Source organism: Naegleria fowleri (genome assembly GCF_008403515.1).
Source record: "Naegleria fowleri strain ATCC 30894 chromosome Unknown tig17, whole genome shotgun sequence".
NCBI lineage: Eukaryota > Heterolobosea > Eutetramitea > Acrasida > Naegleriidae > Naegleria > Naegleria fowleri.
In genome coordinates, this window is record NW_025407949.1 from 272,133 (window position 1) to 285,861 (window position 13,729).

The 13,729-nt window shown below is 36.1% G+C and overlaps 8 protein-coding genes across 8 annotated transcripts; 4 read left to right on the plus strand and 4 right to left on the minus strand.

The window, feature by feature from the left end:
- Nucleotides 1–43: 43 nt before the first annotated feature.
- Nucleotides 44–2,107, minus strand: FDP41_013176 (uncharacterized protein; the record flags this gene model as incomplete). The annotated part of the gene is made up of 2 exons (XM_044703777.1): nt 44–1,119; nt 1,399–2,107. The coding sequence occupies 2 exons, from the start codon at nt 2,105–2,107 to the stop codon at nt 44–46; spliced, it is 1,785 nt and encodes a 594-aa protein (XP_044565406.1).
- Nucleotides 2,108–2,230: 123 nt separating this feature from the next.
- FDP41_013177 (uncharacterized protein) lies at nt 2,231–5,340 on the plus strand (the record flags this gene model as incomplete). Its single annotated transcript, XM_044703778.1, has 3 exons — nt 2,231–3,055; nt 3,113–3,194; nt 3,248–5,340. The coding sequence occupies 3 exons, from the start codon at nt 2,231–2,233 to the stop codon at nt 5,338–5,340; spliced, it is 3,000 nt and encodes a 999-aa protein (XP_044565407.1).
- A 180-nt stretch (nt 5,341–5,520) lies between these two features.
- FDP41_013178 (uncharacterized protein) lies at nt 5,521–6,626 on the minus strand (the record flags this gene model as incomplete). Its single annotated transcript, XM_044703779.1, has 2 exons — nt 5,521–6,406; nt 6,580–6,626. 2 exons carry the CDS (start codon nt 6,624–6,626, stop codon nt 5,521–5,523), a joined length of 933 nt encoding a protein of 310 aa, XP_044565408.1.
- A 273-nt stretch (nt 6,627–6,899) lies between these two features.
- On the plus strand, nt 6,900–9,086 carry FDP41_013179 (uncharacterized protein; the record flags this gene model as incomplete). Its single annotated transcript, XM_044703780.1, has 1 exon — nt 6,900–9,086. The coding sequence occupies one exon, from the start codon at nt 6,900–6,902 to the stop codon at nt 9,084–9,086; it is 2,187 nt and encodes a 728-aa protein (XP_044565409.1).
- Nucleotides 9,087–9,130: 44 nt separating this feature from the next.
- FDP41_013180 (uncharacterized protein) lies at nt 9,131–9,829 on the minus strand (the record flags this gene model as incomplete). The annotated part of the gene is made up of 1 exon (XM_044703782.1): nt 9,131–9,829. One exon carries the CDS (start codon nt 9,827–9,829, stop codon nt 9,131–9,133), a length of 699 nt encoding a protein of 232 aa, XP_044565410.1.
- A 180-nt stretch (nt 9,830–10,009) lies between these two features.
- On the plus strand, nt 10,010–11,029 carry FDP41_013181 (uncharacterized protein; the record flags this gene model as incomplete). The annotated part of the gene is made up of 1 exon (XM_044703783.1): nt 10,010–11,029. The coding sequence occupies one exon, from the start codon at nt 10,010–10,012 to the stop codon at nt 11,027–11,029; it is 1,020 nt and encodes a 339-aa protein (XP_044565411.1).
- Nucleotides 11,030–11,037: 8 nt separating this feature from the next.
- Nucleotides 11,038–12,440, minus strand: FDP41_013182 (uncharacterized protein; the record flags this gene model as incomplete). Its single annotated transcript, XM_044703784.1, has 2 exons — nt 11,038–11,462; nt 11,516–12,440. 2 exons carry the CDS (start codon nt 12,438–12,440, stop codon nt 11,038–11,040), a joined length of 1,350 nt encoding a protein of 449 aa, XP_044565412.1.
- Nucleotides 12,441–12,643: 203 nt separating this feature from the next.
- Nucleotides 12,644–13,627, plus strand: FDP41_013183 (uncharacterized protein; the record flags this gene model as incomplete). Its single annotated transcript, XM_044703785.1, has 1 exon — nt 12,644–13,627. The coding sequence occupies one exon, from the start codon at nt 12,644–12,646 to the stop codon at nt 13,625–13,627; it is 984 nt and encodes a 327-aa protein (XP_044565413.1).
- Between the last annotated feature and the right edge of the window lie 102 nt (nt 13,628–13,729).

The window sequence follows — 13,729 nt, forward strand, 5'->3', positions numbered from 1 at the left end:
GAAATCATGATGAAAAGAGCATGAACAAGCATACTTTAATAACTTAAAAGGTGAACATGTTTTGACAGAGAGTCATCACCTTTGCAACGAAGGCTTCCAAGTGGAATATTGGTTTGCTTCCACATTTCATTCGATGTTCATACAAAGCAGCCAATGAAATAACTTTGTGGGCTTGGTCTCCATCCATGAATCCTAAAAGCTTACTTAATAGTGTCTTCAGAATTGTCTCAGGTGCTATACAGTTCGTCAGCAACAGGAAAAAGTCATCTCTTATCTTCAAAAGTTTTTGTGGAGATTGTTCTTCAATAATGGATTTAGCAATATCTTCTACAAATCGTTCCCATCCAGGCAGCTTGACTTCTTGATCCTTTGTGAATGGATATTTCTCAACCTTGGCACTTTCTAGCATTAAAATTGCTCGTCTCAAATTACCATCACATTTTTCCACAATTTGATTTTCAATCGTGTCAATAAGTTTGATGCTTTCCTTCTTGGCAACAAATCGCAACACTTCCTTAATTTCCTCATTCTCAGGAGCTGCAACACGAATTCCCATACATCTACTTCTGATTGGAGGAATTATTTTAGATGTCGAATTAGCGCAAAGAATCATTCTACAGGATTTGGCATACTTCTCCATAATTCTTCTCAATGCTTGCTGAGCTTCTCTTGTCATGTTGTCAACTTCATGCAAAACAATCACTTTCAAATTTGTGGCAGAGGATGATGAAGATGCTTGAAAATCCATTGATTCAGTTTCTGCTATTTCTTTAATCATATTTGCAACCACATATCTATCATAATATCCACTATCACTTGGTGTAAATTCTACATGGAATCCACTGGAAAGAGCAGTCACTGTAATAGTCTTTGACTCATCAGATCCAACAGCTACATCCTTATTCTCTAATTTCACTTTATCAATTTTGCTTCCGTAAATTTCACGAAGTAAAGCTTGAATCCGAGTTTTCTTTCCAGCTCCCGATGGGCCGTATATCAACAAGTGCGGGAAATCACCACTTGCTACAATATTCTTCAATTGTTTAGAAACGTCCAAATGAATTTGCATCTTGTCCAAAGTGAGTGGACGATGTTTATCAACCCATAAGACCATATTTTCTGATTTGTGTGTGTTCGGAATATATATTTCAATGATTATTATTCTCCAATATAACTGATTCAATTCAACAGTGCTAACACCTCTTCTAGTGAGCAACGATTGAATTCAAAAGAAATAATGACGATTGATTGAATGGTCGTCTGATGATTCTTCACAACGGTTTTATTTTTTGATGGAATTTTTTATTTGATTTGGCGGGAAGTTCGTCCTTTTCATTCACATCAAACCAATAAGAACCTTCTCTTCCTTCTGAGGGTTTTTGTAAGCAATACACACACCTTCCTTTCCAATGAGGTTTTTGAATTCCTCCCTTGTGGAAACCATTCGAACATTTTTCTTGCAGACTTGACAATAATTGTTGCGAGCAGCAGCTGGTGAGACGAGATGATTCATCTTGTGAAATGACAAATCCTCAAGGGATAGTGGACATTCGTACACGAGTTCACAATTTTCAATGAAGGGAGAAGGTTCAGCTTCATCACGATGAGGATTGCAATCCAAAGGTTCTTCTTGTAAAATTGTTGTAAGTCCATCATCATCTTCTCTGTTCCCATATGCATGGTCAGAATCATGATGCTTCCGTAATGGCAGCAAGTGAGGTTTGTGGGCTTGTAAGTTTTTCACTCTTCGTCTCACCACTTGCATCCAATTTCGAATATTTAAATTTAAATCAAAATATGGAAAATAATAGTGAACGAGACGTTTCCAAATATTTTGTTGAACCAATGCAAATTGTTTTGAATAATTATTTTCCAACTCTTTTCGATATAAATCCGATGAATTGTATTGTTTCAAGGATTGTAATCTCTTTCTTTCTAACAAGTTCAGCTTTTCCGGAGTTTGATCAAAGATCATTTTCAATAAATATCGATCACATTGAGCTAAATGAAACAAATCCACAGCCACTAAATACGATGCAATTTCTATCGATAATTCCAAGGGCAGAAGTTTGAAAATGTGCGAACACGATGGAAATTGGTGAGACATTTTTTTGTGGATTCAAATAATTTCGTTCATGTTCGAACAATGAAAGAACTCTGAACGTAAGAAGTTTACAAAAAAATTGAAAAATTTGTTGTTGGAGAACAATCAAATTGAGGATCGTGCACGATGAATCTTTCACATTTTTCGAGAGCATTTGGCACGAACAATGATAACAACACTAATAATAACAATGACAACAATAACAACAACAATCCGATCAATAACATTCCGAACGTTTCAACTTTGGCAGATGTAAAAGACTTTAATGATGATGATGAATCCATCACTGATCATCAAGAAAATATAATGCAACCATCCATTCCTTTCCGAATGTTCACTGCTCAAGAACAAACCGGACAGGTTCCTTCTCAGCGTTCACAAATTGCCTTGGTTGCAGTGCCTCCACGACATTCATTATTCTGTTTGGGTGGAGTCGTCGACAAACCCTCTAATCCAGGCAGTGTACTTCAAGTTTATGAATTTGATTTAAGGACTGGAGTTTGGAAGCAACATTTGGATGGAGGTGAATCAAGTACATCTAAAGTCGGAAATTTGTGGGCTTTGAAAGCTTGTTATAGAAGAGCTGATCATCATATATGGTGCTTTGGAGGGAATACTGATTCGAGTTTAGCATCCTTCAACGTTATTGAAAATATTGCTCCCTATGGAGTATTCTGTTTGGATTTACATACTTTTAAATGGAAAACCAAGTTAGATCGAATTGGGAAATTAAATTGGAGAAGAGCCACCAAGAAGGATGGATATCCATTTGCTCTCCCTGAAAATGAAACAACAGCATCAAAACTTGGAGAAAAACGATATGGTCACGCAATGGAAATGATGAATGATCAGTCAAAATTAATAGTTTTTGGTGGAGACAATGGTACTGGATTAGAATTGAATGATTTTATCGAGTTCGATTATAGAGATTTATTATGGAGACCAGTGGAGGTATGTTGTCACAAACTGTTCAATGGAGTTCTCATCTATGTCGTCTGTGTTTATTAGGTCGTTGCTGGAAAGACGCCTTTGATGAGACATGTTATGTGCTCTGCCATGACGAACACGGACAAGTTTTTCATATTCGGAGGTAGGTTTGGAATTGATTTTTAGTTCTCTCGTTGTATACATTCAATCTCATAGGACGGTGTTTGGTTCTGAATGCATCCGATACATCATTACAAAGCTTAGCGTACTTTGATTTTGCCTGCAAGACATGGTTTAATATTGAGATTAATTATACATTTCCATCCTCTCGCTTTGCATTGGCTTTTTCTACATTTCAAGCTTATGGAAAGCCAAATCTAGTATCAAGACACAGTGACGTTCATCATAACTATGAATCATTTTATGAATATTTGTGCATGCATGGCGGAAGAAATGATGGTCACAGATTTAATGACACTTACATTTACAACATTGAGGAAGAAAAATGGATATCTTGTAAACTAGTTGATGATTCCATTGGAATTGCTGAAACTCTGCTCGAACAAGAGAAAGACATTCAAATAATGACTCTATCTAAGGAAAGGAAAATGAAACGAAAAGAATTGTCTTCCAAAGAAATTATTTACCGAGGTGGAAATATTGGCCAATGCATTTCCTATAATGACATTAATTTTAAGAGTTCAAGCTTATTTTATGATTACAGTTTGGGAATGACAACTTTTTCAATGCCAATGGTATCTCAATATCCAACTCCTCTCTCTCTTAAATTCATTAGCTTTGGAGGAAAAACCGGCTTTGATACATACTCTGTGTATGATTCGTCTCTACTTACGTTTGATCTCACATTTTTCAATTACCAAAACGATCCTTCACTTTTGGTAGATCCAACTAAAAGCGCGTCTACAGATGCATGCTTGGAAGAGCTCTCTGTTAAATTGTGGTTCCAAAAGCAATTCAAAGATTGCTCCATTGTGGATGCTAGCCACAACGCCGTGGATTGTCACCGTTTTATTCTTGTGAAAAATAATTACTTTAACAATATTATTCAATCACAACAGTACAAGACAGACTTGAAAACAGAACATTTAACTCTGATACTCAAGTACTGCTACGGTATTGAACTCGCTCCAAGAGACGCAGGATTATCTTACCATGTACATCCCACATTAGATTTTGATTTAAAGGACAAGTCCATGATGGATTTTATTGACCTATATTCTGTGGTCCATGATATGAAATTTGTTGAATTACTTGAGTATTTGAGAAAATTGTTGACTGTCACAATGAATATTGAAATGGCTACTTCAATGTTCAAGGAACTCTGCAGTCTTGTGCAAAAGAGAGACACAGAACCCCTAAACGAACTACTTAGATTTTGTGCTGACTATTTACGTTTTACTGTGTTGCCAGAGATGGAGGTTCTTAGAGATGCTGAACTAGAAATTTTCATTAGCTCTAATAACTTTTCATTGCAAGAGACCTCATTATTCCGTTCCTTAATTTCATCTCCTGTGCCTCCAAACTTTAATTTCAAACATTATGTGAAGAGGAGAGTCATGCTTGCACGTGAATATATGCATTTGAATTTGATTGCACTTATGTCCAATCCATCAGACATCAAACTTACCACATTTTCCAATATTATTGTAAGGTTAGATGATTCGATTCGATTCGAAATTGAAGCACCCTCAGCATTACTTTCTCTACGATTTGATTACTTCAACAATTTAATATTTAACAAACTTTTTTCAGAACATCAATTGGATATTGAGCTACCCACAGAAGTATTTTATCAACCACATGCCGTCCATCCATTGCTTAATTTAGCAGTCGTGTTATATTATGCTTACACCAACGATGTAGATTTGGAAAATGTACTGGCATGTAAACATGTTTTTCCAACACAAAAGAATGATCATGAACAAACCACAAACAATGAATTTCAACCAGTAGAAATTACACAAAGCCTTCTCATTCAGTACATTATTGATATTTATTCATTGGCAGACTTTTTGGCATCTCTCTCCATGAAAGAAAGTATCTTAAAATATGTCAGAAGATTGATTGCCACTGAAAAACTAAGCACTGAAACGGTGACAAGAATTTCTCAAGAACTTGCATCGGACCATGAGAATACCTCTGATCTATTAAGCGAAATTTATGAAATGTTTCATGACTGTTCTGACGAGTACGTGACTCTCCAGAAACAAGAAGTAAGAAAAGCGAAACGTTTTGTAAAGCCACCTCCTGAAACACTTGACATTGAATTCGAGGAAGAAGAAGAATAAGTTTATTTTGTGAATCTTTCAAAAGCTATGATCTTATTGTAAAAATAGAGAAACTTGGAGAGTTTTATCATTCAAAATTTGATCCTCTTGAAGAAAAGCTTTAATGAGCCAAGGAAATCAAAATATTTAAATTGACAATAATAAAAACATGCGTGTGTATGTGTAATTTGCAAAATTGTTTTATTGTTGATGGGAAGCAGCTGACTTAGAGTCTTTGGGAATTTCTACAGTTTTAGACCCCTTAAAGAAATTAATGGCCATTTTCACCACAATCTTTGTGATAATCATGAACCAAAATAGATTCAAGAGGAACAGTAAGGATGGCAGGATGATTGGTACTCGTTGGTGATAGGGAGAGAAATTATACTGGTCTGCATGATAGAAAATGTGAACGTTTTGAACAAAACACCAAATAACTCTGCAAACTAAAAACATCAACCAAAACAGAACACCGTTCAGCTTGAACCATATTGTTTTCTCATAATGCAAAAATTCCATGAACCAACGGTGTTGTAAAAATGGTGTAGTAATTTCAGTAATTAGGAGAGTAATGCAATACAGCACACCAATTCTGAAATTCAAACAATACAATATTCCTAAAATGCATACTAAATGATGAATGATCATGCTTGTGTTGTCAGGAAATGCTTGTGGATATCTAAAAGTGGTAAAAATTAAATCATGAACAAAATAACCAACGCTGATACCTAAAACCACTTCATACGATATTACCCATCCATGGGCAGCGTCACCCCAGGTTGTTGGTTCATTCACTAAAACATAAATGGCTGCAATAGTGGAAAACCAAGCATGAGTGTAGGAAATAACCTTATTGTAGAAGGCAATTTTGTGATTTTCATTGATTTCTGGTTTGCCAAGCTTTTTAATTCTCTGTTCGAGAGCGACAAACACAAACTTGTAACAAATTAACTTGACAATTTGTTCAAATAGATAGCAAAACACAAAACTACAAGCAGCAATAAATAAAACATTGTATGGCATTGGTGTGGTGGTTAGGAATGTGCACTGAGTATTATATTCAATAAATGTTGGACTATGGAAATAGCTGTGTAGTAAAAACACAAATATTTGATGGTATCATGAATATCGGAGTTAGTTCATGTCATTCCACAAGATAACAACATTCAAGAGTTGTGGAAGAACCAAATCATATCAATAATCAACATCATCATTTCAAAGAGTCATCATCTCTATGTTTCCAAATCATCCTCAACCTACCAATACTTCCAATATTCCTTCTCAAAAATCTCACCCATAAACTCCATCTTCTCTCTCTCACAAATTATTATTCCGATGATGTGGTGAAGGCGGCGAGAAACACAAAGATGTAATTTTTTTAAGCCGCTCGCAAAGATGTTCAACGGTTTTCTTCATGAACGAGAAGGCCTTCTCCACATCGGGAGGATGATGACCGATGAATATGAAGTTTACAGGCGCGACCTTCGATGAAGCAGGTGAACACTGTTCTAATAGATTCTGAAGGTTTTCTATTGTACAAACAACATGCCCTTAAATCTTCTTCACCTTCAACATAAAAAATGCTTGCAAGTGAAACTGAAGAAAAATCCATCATCACGCCGTCTTCCGACGATATCGATCAACCACAAGACAACAAGGATGATGATACAACAAAAACAACACATAATGAAGCAAAGCTAAACAAAGAAGATGATCGTTTTGAAAACACAAAAGAAAGTAGCACTACGACAACAGCTACTTCTGAAGCTGCTTCTTCAAATCAAGAACAACAAGAAAAACAAACAAATCAATCATCATCGGAAAAGAGAAAGGAACGAGAGTTTGATCATAGGAGAGATTATGGACGATCCAATGATAGATATTATAATAATAGGTACGATGATAGACGTTCGGATTACAAACGAGATTACCGAAGAGATGACCGATACGATAACCGAAGAGAGGACAGACCATATAGTCGACGAGACGATAGAGGATATTCAGGAAATTATGACAGACCATACTACAATAGAAGAGATGACCGATTTGATCGGAACAGATCTGAAAAGAAACAAACTCAACAAGAAAACGTTTATATACCTCCTTTCAAGTTAAGAAAAATGCAACAAGAAACAACGGATACGTCAAGCGAAGAATTTCAAAAGTTAAATTGGGAAGCGCTTCAAAAGACTTTGAACGGTATTGTGAACAAAGTGAATGCAACAAACTTGGCTGACGTTATTCCTGAGGTTTTTGCGGAAAATATCGTAAGAGGAAAGGGATTGCTAGTGAAAGCTATTATTAAGGCGCAAAATGCTTCCAATCAATTTAGTAATGTTTATGCTGCTTTGACTGCAGTCATAAACACAAGAATTCCAGAAATCGGAGAATTATTGCTTAAACGAGTGGTAGTGCAGTTTTTAAAGGCATACAAGAGGAACGACAAACAAAAATGCATTTCTTCTTGTCACTTTATTGCTCATTTGGTGAATCAGCAAGTAGCAAGTGAAATTCTCGCAGGACAAGTTCTAACGTTGCTGCTTGAAAAAGCTACTAATGACTCGGTAGAATTAGCTGTCACATTTGTGAAAGAGTGTGGCAAAACATTACTCGACATCGCACCTAAAATTTTAACAGCAGTTTTTGAGGCCTTTAGGAACATTCTACACGAGGGACAAATTGATAGACGTGCCCAATATATGATAGAAACATTGTTCAATATACGAAAACTAGAGTTTAAGGATTATCCATCTATAAAAGAGGAGTTGGATCTTGTGGAAGATGATGACAGAATTATCCACGATTCTATTGAGCTTTCTAGTGATTTAGATACAGAGGATCATCTTGACAATTTCCAATATGATCCAAACTTTGAAGAGAATGAAGCTAGATACAAGGAAATCAAGGAAGAAATATTAGGAGAAGGAGAGGGAGAAGAAGAAGAAGAAACCAAGCCAGCAGAATTTGTGCAAGAAATTCAAAATTTGGAGGCTGCTCCCGAATCAAGCACCACCACAACAAAGCCAACACTTCTCGATCCAAAAACCAAAACAGACGAAGAGTCCACCAATCTTAAGCGAAAAATTTACCTTACTATCATGTCGTCACTTACTTTTGACGATTGTGCTCACAAGCTTTTGAAATCTGGACTTGCTAAAGAGCATGATATGGAAGTATGTTCAATGATCATTGAATGCTGCAGTCAAGAGAGAAGTTATTTGGACTTTTATGGCAGTTTGGGGGAACGATTTTGTAGTTTGTCTGATAATTTTAGGATTGACTTTGAAGAGTGTTTCAAAATCCAATATGGTATTTTACATAGATATGAAACCAGTAGATTGAGAAATATTGCCAAATTTTTTGCTCATTTGCTAGTTTCTGACTCCATCTCATGGTCCATATTTTCCAATGTCAAACTCACTGAAACAGACACCACTTCGTACAGTAGAATTTTCCTCAAAGTGCTCTTCCAAGAATTGAAAAGCAAACTAGGAACAGAAAATATCAAACAGCGATTATTGAATGACGAAGAACATCAGCAATACTATGTTGGATTATTTCCCAAGGATAATCCAAAGGTACTTCGGTTTGCAATTAACTTTTGGATTTTAATTGAACTTCCACAATTGGCTGAAGGTCTAAAAGCATATCTTAAAGAAATGGCTACCAAAGTCACAGAATCTAGCAGCAGTGAATCTGAAAGTGAAGAATCCGATAGTAGTGAGTCAGATGATTCATCCTCTGACACCTCATCTGATGAAGAATAAATTAAGTATTGAGAAATTGACAACAATTTGGAAAGGTATAAAATCTAGCATGTTCCTCGTCCTGTCAAGACTTGATGCACTCTTTTGTCATGCATCTCTGTTGGTAGAGTCCATGGATGACCTTCAATTAATGAGATGTTCTTTTCCTTGAATTCACGAATCACTTCGTCAGGAAATTGAAATTGTTCGTCCATGAATTGGCACGAAAAACAAACGCCAAGTAAAAATGTCTCAAAATTAAATTGTCTTTGTAAATGCTCCAAGCGTGCAAAGAATTTATCATAGTAACCTTTTCCACGTCCCAATCTCTGATTTTTAAAATCAAAAGCTAATCCTGGCACAATAACTAATAATTTGCTCTCTCCATTGAGACTGTTCATCAAATTCATTCGAAATGGAAGGCTTTCTTCTGGCGGTTCCAATAATTTAAATTTACTCTTCAATTCAAAGGTATTAAAATCTGCTTCATCTTTCACTTGCACCATTTCCATCTGATCATGTTCAACGGTAATCACAGGAATAAATAATTGTTTTCTTTGTTTCAATGCATCCATAATTATATCCATCGTATTCACCTCAGCTCCGGATTGCATTGGAATATAACAACACACATGAGTACAAGTTTTGTAAAAATCGCAATGATTCATTACGTGGTGTGTAATCACTTGCGATTGTTCCGAGATTTCACTGTTCGTGAGTTGAGCGAGTTGTTTCTTGAAAAATCTTCTCAAGATGGCTTTCATTTTTTTTCCAATTTCCTCGAAACAATCCTTTCTCTCTCTGCTTATTCTTGTAATTTTAAAATCCATGAATTCATTAGAAGATTCAAAAATAATCGAAGAAAGAAGGAAATTGCCCATAATTGTTCTCCATTCAACCTTGAACCACAACAAGTAAGTGGTTGAATCATTTTAAAAAAAATAATGCAATCTGTGCACGTGTCTTCTCAACCCTCAACTCCTCCAACGCTTAGCGTTCCGAAATCTCAACTTTCAGGAGATGAAACGAATGAAGCAGCGACTGAAAATTCTTTAGAATGGTATCAAAAAGCGGACACTCTTGAAAATTGGCTTCAGAAACAAATGTTGTTGAAATTATTGAAACAATTTCAACCAAATAATTACACTGCAAGGCTCGAACTGTCCTTTGATAATACATTCACTTCGGAACATGGTGTAACGTTGAATGATCTTTTGAACAATGCAAATTTAGAATATTGCAAGCAGTTTTCGAGATCACTCATATCAGACACGTCTGGCATAATGACTTGGAATCACAAATGGAACGAAAGAATTACTTTGTATTCAGGAAATGTGACACATTTATCTTTCAAACATACCCCAAATAGACAAGTGAGCTTAGTGAATGCTTCAAATGAATCATTGGTTATTGGTGGAGGTCTGAATGGAACTATTTATGAGGCATGTGGTATAGATGAAATGACTCGAGCTGTTTCTCATACTGACACTTGGATTTATCACTCACACTCACAACTTGACCCAAAATGCCCGGTTGGCGAAATCGTAGTGACAGATTCATTCAAACTGGCACAAACTAATGGTATTGATTATATTATTCACACAACAGGACCAAGAGGAAGAGATTGTGACTATGATGAAGAAACAAAGAGAGATTTACTTGCTAATTGCTACCGAAATAGTCTTTCGTTTCACTTTAAGCAATTACCAAAGAAATATCAAGCTGAGGATTTGTCACAGATTTATTCAGCAATTATTTTTCCTTGTATTTCTACAGGAAAATTTCACATGAATCAAATAGAAGCTTGTAACGTTGCTTGTGCAACAGTTAGAGATTTCCTGTTAGAGGAGAATAGTGATAAGGAATCTCCGTTACATCAACTTAACTGGAGAATAATTTTTTGTACATTTAGATGCAGTGAGCAAGCATTATATGAAACATTCATGGATTTCTATTTTCCATAAATGTGTCTCTAACATGAGTCAATGGATGGATAGCACACACAGAACGAGCCGCTGTCCATTAGTAACATAGATTCTCCATCGCTGTTCCACCTAAAGTTTTGTACATTAAAGCTAGCACTTGGAACGTCCACACAAGAACAGCCCTCTTTTGACCAGATATAAATTTTACCATTACCAGTGCAGATGGCAAGTCGTGGATGCACAGGATCCCACTGTGCCTGTCTAATTGGTTGTGTTTGAATAACGAGAGAGCACAATGACAATTTGCTGGTTTCCCAAATCCATAAAGTGTTGGGCATACTGTCATTTCGTGTACACAGATATTTAGAATCACAAGACCAGTCCATTAAACCAATGCCTTCTTGTGGATTCGCCTTTTTGTAATCAATATTCTTGAGTGATTTTATCTGCACCGGTAGCTCGGCAATAACATCTGAAAGGAAATCGTTACACATGAATTCGAAAAACCGTAAAAAAGAGACTTACATCTGGTTTTGCTGTGTGTAGTGTTTTTGGAACCAACAAACTCAACTTCTTGAAAAACAACAGGATTATTAGGGTGGCTCTCTAAGGAAACAGGACTGGCGTGTTCATAGGTGCCAGTAAGATTCCATGTCAAGTGATTCAACAATCTTGCTTTTTGATCAAAGCTTCCAATGGCAAGAAGCTGTCCATTGGGGGACCATTTCACGGTTTTCACTCCTAAGAGGTCATTATATGCCGAGTAGTGAGAAATTTCAGATCCAGCCGGGGAGTAAATAGTCACAGAATAATCGAGAGGATGATCCCAAACAACTAAATAACGACCATCTGGAGACCACTTGATATCTGTTAAATTCTTTGTTCGTACAGGAAAATGTTTGACTAATTCCCAGGTTTCTGTTACAATAATTGAAATGTAGTCTTTACAATCTCTTCTTTCGGCAAGAGCCATATATTTTCCTCCGTTTGGAGTAAAGTCCAATCCTTTTGAAGTATATTTTGGATATTTAATATGAGCAACATGTCCACTAAATTCGTCATTTCCATCCACATTTAAGGAAGAATTCTTGAGCGACCAAATTGTTATTCTTAATTGAAAATCTGCTGTAACAAGAACATGTCGAGCATCTGGAGAAAATCTTGCAAAACTCACTCCAGCAGGACCCTCCTCAATTTTACATTTCCATGTGTTATCACTCACGCTCCACACTTCAACACATGATCTCTTGTATTGAGCACACAATACAAATTCACTGTCCGAGCTCCAATCAATCTGAGAAATCACATCGGAACAGGTGTAAAATCTTAGCACTTGCAAGGACTCCACGTCCGTTATTACAAGTTTGTACCCAGCAGAGCTAGCAATGTATTTTCCGTTTGGAGAAAACTTGCAAATTCCAGAGTATTTGAATACTTCGCTGAAATCCATGCTTCTTTGGTTTGAGTATTTTTTTTGTTTGGCGAATTGAGAAATTTGGCGCCAACTTAAGAGTTGTAAGACTTGCAGTGAATGAGATAGTTATGCTTCTGAAACTCTCGATTACTAACGAAAGTAATTGAACAGAACGTAATACACTTTCATGATGCATTAAATCTTGTAAGTTGTTTTTGGTGATTTCTGCACGAAAAAAAATGAATCAAATTCCTTCCTCATCATTCATTCCAGCACGAGTATTGCTAGAACCCTCGTCGTTGAATTTGAACATCATTCCCGAGAGGACAAATTATTATTCAAAAAGAAGAGAGGGTAGTTTTTATGGAAATCAATGGGTCGTAGATTTGAGAAGTGGACAATTAAAGAAACAAAAGTTTTTTGTGAAAGATAAAAAAGAATTTAATGAATTATTAAATCAAACTTTCATTCCTCTGGAAGAAAGATACATTGGAGGCCCAATTATAAGTGGAGAATCTGTAAAAAAAGAAAATGAATTTTCAATGTTTCAATTATTGGAATCGGTGTGTGATGTGATCAAGGACATAACTTTTGGAAATTCATTCTTTGAGATGTCAGACAGTTTTCAGAGGTTATTTACACAATCAAGACTGTTGTATAAGAAAATATTATCAAATCGTAAGCATGTGACGTCTGGTGATGAGGGAATTCGTCCTCTTATTAATCAGAAAAAATCAAAACAACACGCCCAAAAAAGCACCATGAGATTCTTGCAGCACCTTAAAACAATTGCTTCAAACAGAATACGCATTCGAAAAATAATTTATCGTTTGAAATTAATGAAAAGAAGAATTGAGCATGAACAACAATTAACAGATGTGTCAGCTTTTCAAAATCTTTATGAACATATTTCAGACATGAGACAGAGTGTTCACTTCAGGATATCATGTTCTCAGCTGGCCCAATACTTGTTAAGGAGAGATGTTTCATCTTCTACTCCTCGTTTTGACTCTCAAACAAGCGATAAACAACAACCAGAAATTCACAACACCCTTAGTCGTCTCTTCAGAGAATTACAGCGTGAAGTGGAATCAATTGTAGGATTACATGACAACCATTGCCATACAAACAACTCCATTCTTTCCCAACCTCACAGGCAATACATTCACAACCAAAACACAAAGCTTCTCTTTGAGATGATTCAACACCAATTAACGTCTTAAGGCGCCCGCATACGCAAGCTTTCCTTTTTCAGACTCATTCACCACATATGCGTGTTCTTCTCTTTGCCAACCAATTATTCTAGGAGACAAAACAAGCATTTT